General features: G+C 35.5%; 1 protein-coding gene across 2 annotated transcripts in view; it reads right to left on the reverse strand.

The window, feature by feature from the left end:
- The window catches only part of ADGRB3 (adhesion G protein-coupled receptor B3), a 765,428-nt gene that overhangs the window by 14,107 nt on the left and 735,004 nt on the right, over positions 1 to 16,317 (reverse strand). For both annotated transcript variants that reach the window (XM_023230291.2, XM_023230292.1), the window contains 2 exons: positions 15,668 to 16,311; positions 5,377 to 5,412 (listed from right to left, as the gene is read on the reverse strand). In XM_023230291.2, coding sequence (XP_023086059.1) covers positions 5,377 to 5,412; positions 15,668 to 16,311 — 680 coding nt within the window. The remainder of the gene's footprint in view (positions 1 to 5,376; positions 5,413 to 15,667; positions 16,312 to 16,317) is intronic.

Raw genomic sequence — 16,317 nt, forward strand, 5'->3', positions numbered from 1 at the left:
TAGATGAAAAGGTACGGGAAGGTTAGAGTAAAATTTTTTAATTTTTTTTGATTTGTTTTGGGGAAAAGAAGTTCTACTTACTATGATCCGATTTGGTGAAGAGGAATTCTGGTATCTATGACTTACTTTGGGGAAAATAAGGGACCAGTGACAGGAGGGAAAGAGAAGATCAGAGAGATCCTGGTTCTGAGGTTGCTTCTGAGGCCTTTCAATGCTCTTAGTTCAAAGCACTCAGTATGCCAAAGCACCATACTCTGGGCTACCGTTTTCTGAGCGCTGTATTCCTCTCTCCAGAGTAGGTTGTTGAATATTAGCCTAAAGTGAATGTCAAAACTCATATTAAGGAAACAATGCACACTAGGGATTTAGCTTAGTTCCTAAAGCAGTGTTGTGAAACGGGGATGATTTCCTTGGCTGGAGTCTCAACGTTTCCCTTACATGGAACTATGGAACTTGTAGACCCATTTTCAGTGTCTATGTTTCTTTTCTTCTCTTTTTTTTTTTTTTTTTTTGAGACGGAGTTTCACTCTGTCACCCAGGCTGGAGTGCAGTGGCATGATCTCGGCTCACTGCAAGCTCTGTTTCCTGGGTTCACGCCATTCTCCTGCCTCAGCCTCCTGAGTAGTTGGGACTACAGGTGCCCGCCAGCATGCCCGGCTAATTTTTTGCATTTTTAGTAGAGACAGGGTTTCACTGTGTTAGCCAGAATGGTCTCGATCTCCCGACCTCGTGATCCGCCCGCCTCGGCCTCCCAAAGTGCTGGGATTACAGGCGTGAGCCACTGCACCCAGCCTCAGTGTCTATGTTTCAAATATGTTTCTGTTTGAATAAATACGATGCCAGAGTTTAAAACAAACTAGATAAAGGGTCTGAAAACAGCAAAAATTACTTGCATTTTTTTTAATTTTGCCACTGTCAATCCTGAGTGTCCTTGTTGTAAATACATAATTTTGCAACAGTTTAAATTTAGTAATATATATATATAAAAAGATGGCTATTGTCTAGGACTAAATTGCTCAAACTTTTCCTCTAAAAGTACCCAGATTGCCTAATGGAGTGCCCTTACTGCTGGGGCTCAGGGACACAGCAGGAAGAAGTCTGCTATGAACAAGACATTTCTTTGAAATTTTATGCCTTATACTTAGAAATCAAAATATATTTTGATTTTTATGTCACAATTTAGCTGTGTTTATAGTGATATTGAATTAATATAAATGATATCTTTCTTCGCTATTATCACCCAAATCTCCTTGTAAAAAATCAAGTCCCCATGAAAATGGGGATTTGTGATTACCCTGGGTCTGTGTCTTCTTTTGCCTTCTGTCCACCATCACTGTCTCCCAGTTTGAGAAGTATGAAAATAGTGGAGGTATGGAGCTCATTAGAAACTCAAAGAAACATCCTAAAATGTTTTTAAAAGGTTACATAGGCCAGGCACAGTAGATCATGCTTATAATCCCAGTATTTTGGGAGGCTGAGGCAAGGGAATCACATGAGCCCTGGAGTTTGAGACTGACCTAGGCAACACGGTAAGACCCCATCTCTAAAAAAAACAAAACAAAACATAAATTAGCCAAGCATGGTAGCACAGGTGTGTGATCCCAGCTATTAGGAGGCTGATGTGAGAGGATTCCTTGAACCCAGGAGGCAGAGGTTGCAACGAGCCAAGATTGCACCACTGCACTGCAGTGTGAATAACAAAGCCAGCGTCTGTCTTAAGAAAAAAAAAAAAAAAAAAGCTATATACTGTTCATGAAAAACTGAAAATTTTTATCTCTGCATTTTTGGAAGTGAAGATTAAAAAAAATGACTATATGACAAGTATATGGATACCAGTTTTTTTTGTTATTGTTGCTTGTTTGTTTTTACTTTTTTTGAGATTGGGTTTCACTTTGTTGTCCAGGCTGAAGTGCAGTGGCGTGATCTTGGTTCACTGCAACCTGCATCTCCTGGGTTCAATTGATTCTCCTGCCTCAGCCTCCCAAGTAGCTGGGATTACAGGCATGCACCACCATGCCCAGTTAATTTTTGTATTTTCAGTAGAGACCCGGTTTCATGGATACTTCTCTATCCATATATTTTTAACATAGAATGGATACTGTTATCTATTAGTGTTTCAGAATGAATGCCTGCAATTGTGTTTCTGGGAATTCTTAGAGCCCAAATCTCGACACAAGACAGACAATTAGAACAACTTACCTAATTGTCTGTTTTAACATCGTATTAGGAACCTTTATTCTAAAATATTAAAATGGAACTCACCCTGACTAGATGTCTTCTTGATTTCCCTAGTTCTGTTACTGGTACTAGCAGACACCCAGGCTCAGAACTGGAGAGTCTTCTTTTTTCTGCTCTCTCACCCTTTCACCCTATGTTCAGTTAAGGACCAAATTCCACAGATTCTGCCTCTGCAGAGTCTTCTCATTGCTTTCTCTTCCTACCACCTCCAGGAAGTGGACTTTCATTACTTACCACATTAGCCAATCCTAACTGGTATTTCTGCTTCTCCTTTCACCCTGCTATACAGTCTATCCTCCCTGTTACTGACATACTCATCTTTTTAAAACCCAGAGTATAGCAAATCATTCTGCACTGAAACAGCAACAACAAGCAAACAAAATATAATAGAAAAAGCTTAGCAGCTTTTAGTAGCAAATTAAATAAAAATCCCTCCTGGAGTACAAGGCATGGTTTCTAAATTACTCACTTTAGTCTCTTCTTCCATAGACCTCTGCTTAGGTAAATTTTGACTTACTTGTTGTTTCTTAAGAATACCACAGATTAGCCAACCTACATGCCTTTTCCTCCTCCTAGAATTTCTACCTGCCATTTTTCTATCTCCTTGAGTTATATCTAATGTGGATATCTTTGAAATTCAGTGTGGCTATCTTTGAAATGTCTCTTCCATTGTCGTCCATTTTTTATGCTAGTCTCTGCCTTAACTCGGGTACAGTGTCCAATAACATTTTGTTAAAGCAAACTGGATGGAAAAGTAATTCAATTTTTTCACCATTTTAAAAAATAATTCATGAATGCTTATTAGGTACTAGGATCTCTGGAACTGGGCATACAATTCAATAAGGCATTTGGTTACAGAACACAAGAATATCACTACAGTATTTTCTGTATACTTTCCAGAAAGCAAGAATCCAGAAATGCAATGCTGTTCTGGAGACTGGCTGCATGAAAGGGCTATTTCCCTGGTATGACATTAACTACCCATAAGAGTTTTAGGGATATATGAGTTGGCAGAATATTATCATAGTGTGTAGACTCTGGGGAGTGTGTTAGGCTTAAAGCCTGAAACAAAGATGCTTTCAGAAGTCCAAGAGGCAGTCTGTCAGTGGCAAAATGTTTAAGCTGGCCATTGTATGATAAAGCTTGCAGGGGGAGCAGGAGGATCAGAGAGCTTGATAAAAATTTAATTAATCTAGCCTGAATTAAGAAGGGGACAAGCTGGACTTTCCCTCAAGAACCACCCACAAAATATAAATAGACTGTATTACAATTCATTAGCATTTATATCTGGCAATAAGTTTTCTAAACACAATCCATGAAATATCGGCCACATAACTGCTACAGCACATAAAACTAAGGGAAATAGCTCCAAACAATTTGTAGGGTAAAAGTAATGTCTCAAAGTTCCCACCTGCCCCCACCAAATTTTGACACCTATAGTAAACATGCAGTGATTATAGCAATTCAAGAGCTAAAGACATGTCTGGGGTTCTCGTGTTGCAATTTCTCTTCTTTATCAGGAAATGTTTTATTAACAACATGGTTTTAAGGGTGGAATACTAAGCATAGAAATAAGTATAAGCTTAAGGAATCTGCTACCAGTTGCCATAGAGAATAGATGAAAAAAGAACAGTTTTTCTAATGCTCCAAGTGACACAGTATGATTAGATTTCTTTTCAGTGTTTGTGATTATATAACTTAGGTTGGTTGAATTGAGGCTTAAATTTAGATCTAGTTTTTTTTTTTTTTACTATATTTTGCCACTGATGCCTAGGTGGGTTAATTCCTTCCTCCTCTCTTTTATACTAACATAACAATTTATTGCTTTTAGACAAGAATATATATACTGTCCTATTCTCTATTTTTGGCTACCTGAAGAATTAATATTAAAAAGCCATAAAATATCTGTTCTTGAAAGGCACTAAATAATCTAAAGGCAAAGATTGCTGAATATTATCTATTCAAATTTATATTCTTGATACCTTTATGCTAAAAACTTTGGATGCAATAAAATATATATTCAGTGCTAAGTTACTACAGTGAGGCTGCATCAGTATTAAAACTTTCTATTTAATAATAGATAAAAGATTCCTTATCATTACTTTGTATCTTGTAGTCTGAAATGTTACTGAAAAGAACCAGTTATCCTTGGACTCCATTCAGGGTAAAACCATTGTTGACCATTGCAGTAAATAAAAACAAGTCTTAGTTTTGACACATGATGTACATTGTAGAGCTACAAAATTCATCTAAATAAATGAAATGACTGAACTAGGAGTAGTTAGCATGTCCTGGGAGGCTTCTATAATTTTAGGAGTATCAATTAAGAGTATTGAGTTCTATGTATGTATCACAAGGGTGCAAATATACTGGAGGAATATGTAATGTATTGTATCCAATTATGTTAGCAGACTGTGAATCATATTCAATTATCAACATACATAAGTACATTTTATATGATGCTTAAACATCATTAATTTTGTGTTTAGCATAACCTCCTCAGACGTTATGATTTCAGTAGTTTGCAGTAACAGTATTATAGCATCAATATAAATTCAATGTAAATTGAAAAATGGAAATTTTCATCTTGTTTGTATCTGTGAAAAGGCATTTACTAAACACAGGAGCACATGGAATCAATAGTTTCTGTCGAAAAAAAAGCATCTGAATGTACCACAGAGAACCTAAATAGCAGGAATCAGAAGATGAAACAAGTAATTTTCAGAGAAAGCCTAGCTAACCAGCCTAAGCATGTTCACAGGATCTCTTCAGGTAGTCACTGAAGTAAAACCAAAAAAATTGCTTTAAATATAAAAATCAGGAAGCTGACATTCCCCCTCCATACAAACTGAATCAACCAGGTTCAGCTCCTAACATAAATTGTTCACTTATCTTAGTATGTATAAAACAGATTCCTCACTTGTTCAGAAAATCTCAGTTTAGCATATACTTAAAGTAATTCCAAGTTTAAAAATTTCATGCTATATAAGATAAATTTTAATTAAAATGTTTGACTTATTTAATTAAATTAGTACATAATATCCTTACATGGCTGCATAGAGTCCTAATCTTTAAGTAATTATATATCAATTTTGAATTCAAATAATTAAAATTCTAAAATAATTCATATAAACTTACCTCAAAGTCAAGGTCTGAATATCGTGATTTTCTTCTCTGTAAGATATATTTTTAAAAAGAAGGAAAAAAACCAATAAAGTTATGTTTAGTCACTCAAACAAAATGAAAAATCATCATTTTCATTAAAGATAATTCTGCTTGTTTTATACATATTTCCTTCACATAAGGAAAAATGTAAAATACTATGAAATTTTCATGAATCATGAAAAATTTTATGATTTCAAAATATTCTGTTCACAATTTCATGTTTTCACTTTGAACTTCTTTTAAAATTGAAGAATATAAAAATACAGAATATTTCTCATTTTGACCTCTTAACCCTAATTTTTAGTAAGGAGAAATTGTTCCTATGAAAACTCAGACATTTCAATCTTGAAAGAGACTTTAGGCTTACTACAGCAAAACTACAGACAAACAAGATTAAAAGTTGTATAGGAAAAATTGTCTAGTTACCTCTAGTTTTAATTTCTACCAAATTCTACCCAATCCTCTAAGTTCCAAAGTTCTTCATAAGTCTCACCCACATATTTCTTGTAATTTGATAGTCCTCCATGACAGAAAAGTCCTCATCGCTAGTCCTGAGGAACTAATGTATTTGTTCTAGTTCAGCAAAACAAACTATTCCACACCCCAGTAAAATGTAGATGTACATGTAAATGTCTCACAGTGTTTCTCTATGGCTCCATCTTTGTTACACAGTTTCTGAAATCTAGTTATAGATAAAATGCATTAATAAAATAATGAAGACTGATACAACCAGAAGACAGGATTAAAATGAAATTAATACAATTCATGTGATATGATTTTCATGATATTAGTATAAAGTATTCTTAGCAAACTTTTAGTATGGATTTTTAAAATGTGGAATTTTTTTGATGAGAGAGGGAATGAAACAAGGAGAATTAACAAACAATTAAAGTATGCAATATTCAGGTAGTTGGAAAAATATATAAACCTTTGGGAAAGTTTTGTTTCATTTTTCCCATGCTCCCGTCCCAAAACCTACAAACTTCGATAATTTAATAGGAAATCATACCCAAGATAGGTAGGAGACTCTAGTCTGCATTTTAACTGTTGAACATTAGGAGAGACAGAAAAGAAGCATTAATGTAGTTTCTTGAAAACTGTGATGAAATTTCCGCAGCTACAGTTAAAATTGTCATGACAAAATCAGAACTTCACTGTATACCTAATCCCCAAACCATGTTTCAGTAGACAAAAGGGGACATGCCAAAAGCAAAGTTTCATGTTTTAAGTGAAAATTTCCTGAAATAATTTTATTTCAGTGAAGCTGTTTAAGACTGAAAATGCAGTCTTTAAGCACAATCAAGGAGAGGGCTAAAAGGAGACTGTTTTATTAAATGAAAACTCAGCATGTTGATCTCACTTTCTTCTTGTCTCCATCAGCATCTCAGCCTTGCCGTGGTGACATCCAGGAAGGAGAAAAGTATTTGTGAAAGCATTGAGCCTCGTCCTCTTTTGCAGTCTCCACACCACTATTGTTATCTAACTGTGCTGTGTGAAAACCAGGCTCCAGTGTACTGCACCACACTTTGCTGCAATATGCTAGACTAAATGTCAGTGCTTCAATTCTGCTCTTGTATACCTTGCTTTCTTGGCACTGTGACTAAGCAGGACATTTTTGTCAGTATACATTAAGCAAGATTCTTTCTTAATACAGCAAAATTTAAGGCTGGAAACAGTTTTAAGCAATAATTATAAAACATTACTCACGAGCTTTGCATTTTATTTGAAACTTAAATAGTGAAATCTTATGAAAAAGATTTAGAAGCAAGAGCAAAAGACAGGAACCTACAAGATCACCAGAGATAGATTCTGTTTCTGAGAGCAGGTATGTCAATGTGAAATAGGGAAGGAAAATGGATACACTCAAATAAGTAGACTCTCTCCTATTTAATTTTATTAAAATTAAATTCTAATATAAGGTGTAGCATAACTGGCAGTCTTGAAGGATTAGACTAAGGAATGAACAAATCAAACAAACAGATTTTAATCAAAAGAACCTAAAGATGGTGGTGGAATTTGGAGTGGATGCAAAATAAAGCAGCAGAGCCTTAAAAATTGGAGAGTGGGGGAAAAAATGACAGATTTTTACAGTCCAAGTGAGTTAAAAATGTGTGTAATGTTATTCAGGTTTCCACAATACTGACCAAGTGTTTCAACCTTTTGTTGTTTATATAGCACTTCCACATTTGCACATGCTACCCACCTGTGGGATGGTCGAATAAAATATTATTTATTTTCCTTATGTTATGAATAAGAAAAATTGAAGGTCAGTGGAGTTAAAATGACTTGCCCACTTCACCTGTGTGGTAAGCAAATGAGTTGGGCTCCAAACTCAGGACTTCTGACTCCAAGCCCAGCATTTTATTTACTATCTCTTGCTGCCTTCTCAGTAATATAAGAGTGCTATGTTACAGCAAAAATGCCTGTGATGTTTTGCTAATTGTTACCAGACTCAGCAAAAATAACAATAGATGACCCAGTCAGTCCAAGTCTGACTTTCTAAGCAGAAAGCAAGGTCAAGCAGATTAACTTTTCCTTGTCAATTGCATTTTGAAGGAGAAAAAAAAAAAAAAAAAAAAAAAAAAAAAAACTAGCAATTTGATATTTACATATTTGAGAAAATATCTGTGTTGAGTAAAATAACTTAGAAACTAATACGCAATCATTTATAAGCAATGATATAATAACAAAGAGTAGGAGACTTCTCCACCTCCAGACATGACTCTCTCCTTTTTTTTTTTGAAATAGTCTTGCTCTGTCACCTAGGCCGGGGTTCAGTGGCACGATCACAGCTCACTGCAGCCTCAACATTCAGGGCTCAAGTGATCCCTCCACCTCAGCCCTCCTAGTAGCTGGGACTATAAACATGTGCCACAACACCTGGCTAAGTTTTTTAATTTTTGTAGAGATAAGATTTTGTCTTGTTGCCTAGAATGATGTCGAACTCCTGGGCTCAAGCGATCCACCTGCCTTGGTCTCTCAAAGTGCTGAGATTACAGGCATGAGCCCCATTCCAGCCTTAGTTTATCTAAAAGGGGCATGGGGCATTGGGAAATTGATGGGGTAAAGAAAGAAAAAGAACATTCAATTCTGTTCGGTTTTGGTCTGTTTCCACCCTTGGTATACAAACAGCGTATTGGAAAGTCTTTCAAAGTACTGAAGTTTATTGAAACCCTGACTTGCATGTTTATTCAAATGTCTTTCTGAGCTCTCTAAAATATTAATTCCAGAGAATAAAGTGGTTAGAAATAATGGTTATGTATGTTTTAAATTAAGAACCAACTGAGAAAAGTGGTCAAGTCATAACAATTTTTCTGATAATCTGATAACTTTTAAAAATGCTTCATGTAAATTTAATATAAGCCAGAGATAGGTGATATTGAATTATTTTATGAAGATACAAATCCCTCTGTACCTATATTCCAATTTTCCAAATAACCTAATGTAAATAATCTTTTTTCTCATAGTAGGTAATGGAATCCTTCTATGCTGTTTCCTCTTCCTAATTTCTATACTGCTTCCTCTTCTTAATTTCCCACTTAGAACTCATCCCAACTTGTATTCTATTCTCAATATTCCATTAAAATTCTTCTTGCTGCCTGTCTCTGATGAGCTCCATCTGGTCAAATTCCAAGGTCAATTTTCTGTCCATCTTATTGGACACTCAGAAGCTTTTGAAAGTTAATCATTTCCTCATTAAAACACTCATGAACTCTCAGTCTTTTTATTTTTCCTCCTCTTACTTGCTGCAGCTTATGCTGAAGTCCCCTTTGTTGGCGCTCTCACATCCTTGCCTTCTAAATGTTGAGTTCCTGGGTTCTCTTCTTTCTCTTATTCTCTTCTGGATATCATAATTCACTCCCATGATTTAGAATACCATCTTTTAAGTTCCAAACATCCTTTATTCCTCCTGCCTTTCCCATGATAGAAAATGCTGGATTTCTAGTCGGTCAAGCCAGAGACTTAGGAGTCACCCTTCCTTCCTTTCTGTCCCTTGTCTTCCACATTCAATCCACCAGCATGTGCCATCTGTTCTGTCTCTGAAATACATCTTGTTCTGCCCACTGTTTTCTATCTCCACTTTCACCTCCATGGTCAAAGAAACTGTTATCTCTTGTCTGGATTACTTCAGTAGCTTTCTGACTGTCATCCAACTTTCTGTTCTGTCTCCTCTCCTAAAACCTCTGGCTTCTAATCCTTTACTTTCTAAACAACCAAAGTTATGGATGAATGGATAGATGGATAGATGAATGCATGGAAAAATCATTGTGACAATCTTTTGCTTAACAGTCCTCATTTGCTTCCATTGCTTTACAAGACTCTGCAAAGTCTGGTCTCTCCTTGCCATTTTAACTTCATCTTAAGGAGTTCAACATTAGCTTCACAGGTATTCTGATCTTATGAGAATATGCTAAAACTCTTTTCTACCTCAGGATCACTGCACTTACAGTTTCTTTTGCCTGAAAAGTTCCCTCAGCTCCTTGCAAGCCACATTACTTCTCAATTTTATTTCTTACAGTAAATGATACTTTCAGATGCTTCCCAGACCACCTTATCTAAAGAAGTCTCTCCCTTTCATTCCATAGTTATTACCCAGTACTGCACACTATGTCATTAATTGCTTTAATGGTTAATTGTCTGTCTCTTCCATAGGGTGTATTCTCCATAGGGGCAAGATCCATTTCTATCTTGATTACATTTATATCCACAGCATCTAGCAGAGGGTATGGCACAATAGGAGACATTCACAAAATTATTGGCAAATGATTAAAGGAGCTGCATGATAACAGCCAAAGGTATTCAAAAGAACGTGACTTTCTATTTTTGTTTTGTTGTTGTTGCTTTTCTTGGGCATACTCTGAGAGAATTTGTTTAAGCAAGTAGACTAAACACAACGAAAACCATTATGAGTAGGTCAACTGACAGCTAAGAGAATCAAGACAATTTGCAGGAAGGCAGGCCTATCACTAATAGAAAGGAGAAATTCTTTACGATGATTTAAAAGTGAGAAAATGTACAACAGTATGAAGGTACTCAAAGGAATACTTAGTGAATGTATGCATAGAGGCATTTCTCCACATCTAAGTCTTGTCGAATGATGAATAATTTCTCAAAAGGAATACTTCATTGTTTTTGTTCCTGCAAATTAAGCTGGACAAGACACTAGAAGATTCAGGGCAAGTAATAAATTCCACTGACTAATGAATGGCAATATGACTGCCATTAAAATTTCTATTATAAAGTGAGCAATAAACCTACTTGTAAGGAGAAAGCTCTGGTAGCAAATCCATTAAAAATAGCGGTGGAAATGATATCTGAGAATAATTAATTTTTTTAAATGACTTCTATTCAAGCTAATTTTGTTTGTATGCCTGCAAGAGAGACAAAATTCTGTAATCCAGGAGTAAAAGCAAAACAGTAAAAAATGGCAAGTCTTCCTTTCATCAGACTTACATGAGAAAAAAATATTAAAAAAAAGTTGTTTCTGCACATGGTCAATTTTATAATGGTTTCTGTTAGTGACAGAGTGCCCTAGTTCCTAAGCGAGGCCATAACATTTTGTCTAATATTCTGAATATTGATTTAACTCAGCATTCAAGCTTCTTTGCAGAAATTCAGGGCATAACGATAATGACATAATAATAACATAATCTTACATCTAAAGTGCTTCTTACAATTTCAAAGGTTTTTCATGTACATTATCTAATTTGAGCCTCACAACAGCAGTAAGGGAGGCACCTGTAATGTGATATTATTGCTAAAATATTTTACCTTTAAAAACCATTATGCTGAGAATTCTATCATTCATGTCCAGAGAAAAACCGACGTATAAAAATTTAGCCTAGAATGGTGTCTCTTTCTGGCCATTACAAATTGAGACAGACTTATTTGGTTTCCGACATAGAGGTAAGCTTATACACAAATAGACAAGCTAGAGCAACAAGACCTTCTATTTTGGATAACAGTTTTGTAATGTACTATCTAACTCTTATAAGTTATTAAGTTTTTTATTGGTAAGAAAAATTAAGGCAAGAACAACAGAAACCACTTAAGGTGTTTACATTTCAGCAAGATGGTCTACAAAAATTCAAATGATAGAAGAACTGAGACAGCACATAGGGGACCATGCAGTAACCGAGGGATTAGCAGAAGAGGTCAGTATACCTCCTAGGCTGGACAGATAAAAGGAGAGGGCAGAGTGACTTAAGCCCATGGGTTGCAGCACCTGGCATATGCTGGAAGCATGTGGGAAGTACACCAGACATACAAGGTGCTCCCAAAAGCATACAGAGTAAGGGAGAAAGATCCCAGGTTTCCCTCTTTTCCTCAGCCTCTACTCTCTCACCAGTGCTTTCTGTTGACAGAACCCAGCCAAAAGCCAGTGACTCAAGAACTTGAATTAACCTTGAATGATACAAGGAAAAGAGTGAAGAATGGACCATGTGCTTAACATGTTCAAGATGTGCACATAAGTTGGAAAGACTCTTGGGTGAAAAACTGCTTATTATTTAAATCTAACATCTACAACCTGCTACAGTAATGCCACAGCTTCAATGATTCAGAACAAATACTGACCTGTCTCCATACAATATTACAACTATAATTTTTCAGGAAATAAATAAATAGAACAATCCAAGGTTTAAATTAGATTTTATAGTCCTCAAGTGCTTGAGAACCATGATACCTCTTTTGTCCCCTCTTGCTCAAAAGCAAAATCTTAGTGTGTTTTTTGTTGTTGCTGTTGCTTTGCTCTATGTATACATCATGTATTCATCACATTTTGTTCATTAATTGAAGGTAAATGACTAAAGTGTTGATGACAATATCATTCTTCTTAATCTTAAGCAAAGCAGTTACAGGATATTTAGAGCTGCAGCCATTGTTGTGAAAAATCTTACTATATTAGTATTGCAATTATTCCATAATTGTGGCAGCTCTATATCTAAAGTTTTCAGAATTGCTTAACAAGTTCATTGGGGAATGACTACAGTTAGAAAGAGAACATATCAGCAGAAGGAAAGCAACAAGGTACTATTAGGCTCAAAGAAAATCTAGATATGTTTTTAATGCCAAGAAACTTCATGAATTTATTAAACTTTTTATACCCACTAATTGGGGGTTAGCTGAACAAACTCCCATGAAGGCTGGAAGCTTTTGTGCTGCCACTGACTTCAGGGTTGGGGAGCCTCCTTCTTTCTTTGTTGCTTCTTGCTTATTTGAACAAATACTTCCACCCACTCACCCACTCGAGTCTTTTTTGGCTTTCTTTTTTCCTCCCTCAACTCTTGTTTCCCCTCTTTTGCACTTTCTATCACATTCTATTCTACTATATTAGTATTGCAATTATTCCCATAATTGTGGCTGCTCTATAGCTAAAGTTTTCAGAATTGCTTAACAAGTTCATTTGGGAATGACTACAGTTAGAAAGAGAACATATCTCTCCACGTTATGAGAATATTATTTTTTATTTTTTTATTCTTAATTCCCACATTTTCTGTTTTACCCTCTTCTGTTTCTTCCTTCAGCACTTTCCATGCTGGCAGTTTGTGAAAACGGATTCCTCTGGAGGTAAAATATGAGCATCTTTATATTATATCCTTGAAAGAATCCTGAGGATCTTGGCCATTCTCTGCTGTGCCAGCTGCCGAGGCTGGATGTTCCCTATGGCTTTAATCTTCCTTCTTACTTAGAGGGAGAAAAGCATTAAATTGTTCTATTGCTTCGGCCTCATGTGATCCACATGATTTACCATTTTCACCTTAACATTATCTTCTAAGACTCAAGACACCTCCTGACTACTGTTGATCCCACTCTCTATGTAGATACTGAGGTCATTTTTCTGCTTTTCCTTTATTATTGTCAGAATACCATCTCCCTCACCAGTTAACCCAGCATATACAATCTAGCAGAGCTGATAATTCTACTTGACAATGCATCATGCTGCTCAAGAAGAAAGCCAGATCAAAAACTTTATCTTCATGAACACAACCCCATTTCCAAAATGTGATAGTTATACACTTAAAGGACAAGGGCTTTACCCATTTCATGTCTTTATTCATCATAAGACTAAATGCCTGTCAAGGATTAGAAAGAACTTTAAAGTTACCTTCATGCTAATATTCAGGCTCATTACTGTCTCTTCTAGATGGCATAAAATTGATCAGGACAGAAAGATTCTATTCCTAGATTTGCTATGAACTTGCTCTATAACCTTGAACAAATGACTCTACTTTGAGGATGATAACAACTTATCCATTGCATGGAGGTGTTGTGAAGATTAATTCTTGTTTTTAAAATGATTTGAGGATCTGCTAATGAAAGATGCTATATAAATGTTAATTTTTATTATTCATTCCCACATCTATATATTCTCTTTCTGCTATCTCATAAAATCATCACCCTAAGCAATTACTATTGAATTCATTTAAAGAATGAAAATGAAGAACCAAATTTTCATTCTGAATTCTGAATTTCCTTACTTTTCAAGATGTAAGTTTTGTGATCTCTAAGTCATTTAAATGCAGATCTTTTGGCTGAATCACAGTTATATATAATACACTTAATAATAAGGATAAGGAAATTTGGAAAAATTACAAACTGAACAAAGAAGTTCTTGGAAATACAGTCTATTGTTCAAGCACAGATAACCTGTACAATATCAATCCAGCAAAGTTTTCAGGCTTTTAGATGTAAAACATTTTTGTAACAACCAAAATATTTTCATGCAATTCCATTCAACCCCCTTTAACACATTTAAAAGAGCCATACTAAACAGAAAACTTCCACATAGTCATTATGATTACTTATAATGTTATGTTATTATATGCACACTTACTGAAAATCCTTTTAAAAACTTTTGTGATTTTTGCATACATATTTTGTGGTTTGTCCTTATGTGGTCATTATTACAAACCTGGTAGTCTCTGGGATATGCAAGTTACAAATAAGGAAACTGCAGCTATTCTGCTAATTCAGGGGGATGTAATATTTTTGTTCAGAAGGGAGCTCCAGTCACCCTGGAGTTGAACTTGGCTTCATTACCCCTATCTATGCCTTTGGTTCTGAAGAATGATTCTGACCTACAAGCCTTATTCAGTTTGAGGTTGATCCAAAACTTGGGGACTTATCTTAGATTCTATTCACATTACCGTTCATTGTCTGGAATTTTCTCAATCCAGCTGGGAAAACCCTGAAAATTACCCTATTCATCACATTTTTTAAGCCTCTCAGAACACCTTTTCATTTTGACCTAGTGGAAGGTATGGCTTTGGGGAGAAGCATGAAACAATTGCCTCTGGGAACTTTTGGACACTTGAACATACAATTATCAGCATAATTCTGATGGAAAGGGCAGGCAACTAATTATAGTGCTTTTGTGTAGATGGTGTTTTATGTAATAATCTATTATACTAAAACAATTGGCAATACGTATAAAAGTATGCATGTATTGTATCATATATGAATATATATATATCAACTGCAGGTTTACAGCTATTTTTCACTGTATAAGCAGGAAAGTTGTGACGAGCTTACTATTTACTTTTGGTGGCCTTATGAAAGCAAAAAGGCCATGTTGTTGGACCTCAGAATCCTGACTGTTAGTATGCTCAGATTATATTCTTCCTGACAATTCACAGTCTAAGACAAAAATTTTAATGGTCATTATTCTGTAAGTTAAGAGCAAAATATTTACTCTAAATAATACTGATATACTGTAATAATAATTCGTTTTTCAGTATAATGGTAAAACATTTAGAGAAATGTTCCAATTTTGTAATTTTTAACATTTAGAGAAATGTTCCAATTTTGTAATTTTTAACAGTTACTATTACACAGGAAGTATAGATCTCAGTTTAAGTGTGTAATGCCATGTAGACACTATGCACCAAAAGGACCTGTGGTACCTGAGAAACATCAGAAGAATCCTCTGCTTTTTATTTATTTTATTTTATTTTTTATGAGTGCCTAACTTAGTTCCCATGATGACAGAATTATGACTGATTAGTATCTTTTTAAATATAATAGTTTCTTTTTTAAATATTATCTTGAATAAGGGGATTATAATGCACTACTGAGAAAACCCTGAATTGCGACTGAATCTCAATAGCCAGAAATTTTCATGATACATAACTGCAAAAGTGGATGTGAATTTTCTCTTCCAACACCAGTGTCACATCAGTCAATCAACCAATCAATCAATATCTCTATCTATATCTATTCACGTTTCAACTATCAAGGAAAAATTTAATCTTCTGTGGCTCACCTCTAAAGAACTCATTGATATCGTTGATCCAGTTTCACTTCTTGATAGTCCTGCATTATCATCCAACTCAGAGGCCATGAAATTCTTCACAGCTGTGCGAGGTTCAAAGGGCAAGTTCTGCATATGTTCCTGGGGTGCGAGATGTTGCTCTAAGTTCATATTGAACTGGTCCATTACAGGGGGATTCATATTGAATTCAGGGTTTACTTTGTAGTGCAATAGCCTTTCATGCGGCAAGGTTTCCATGCCAATATTCATTTTGCTTTCTTCTTTCATTGAAGGTTGGTTATTTACAGAACTTCTGGGCATCACAATATAGTCACTTTCCATCATTCTTTCTTGAGGGTGGACTATGTCCATGTCAGCCCCTCTCAAATTATCATCCGTACATAAGTACACAGTTCTCCGCAATTCACTATTTTCTTTTTTCAAACATGGATTGCTAAGCTCATTCATACTCATGGGCATGTGCAGACCTGTGGGTTGCTGGATGATGACTTTGGAAATGACATTTCCAGGCAATGTTGAATAGCTTAGCCCTTCAGGGTTTGTTCCCTTTTCTTCTTCATCATCATTTAGAGAAATCCTAGAGAGTGTTCCTGTTATTGTGGCTGCTCGGCAAGGACCAATATCCTTATGAAGAACTGTGA

Source organism: Piliocolobus tephrosceles, chromosome 5, assembly GCF_002776525.5.
Source record: "Piliocolobus tephrosceles isolate RC106 chromosome 5, ASM277652v3, whole genome shotgun sequence".
NCBI classification, from domain to species: domain Eukaryota; kingdom Metazoa; phylum Chordata; class Mammalia; order Primates; family Cercopithecidae; genus Piliocolobus; species Piliocolobus tephrosceles.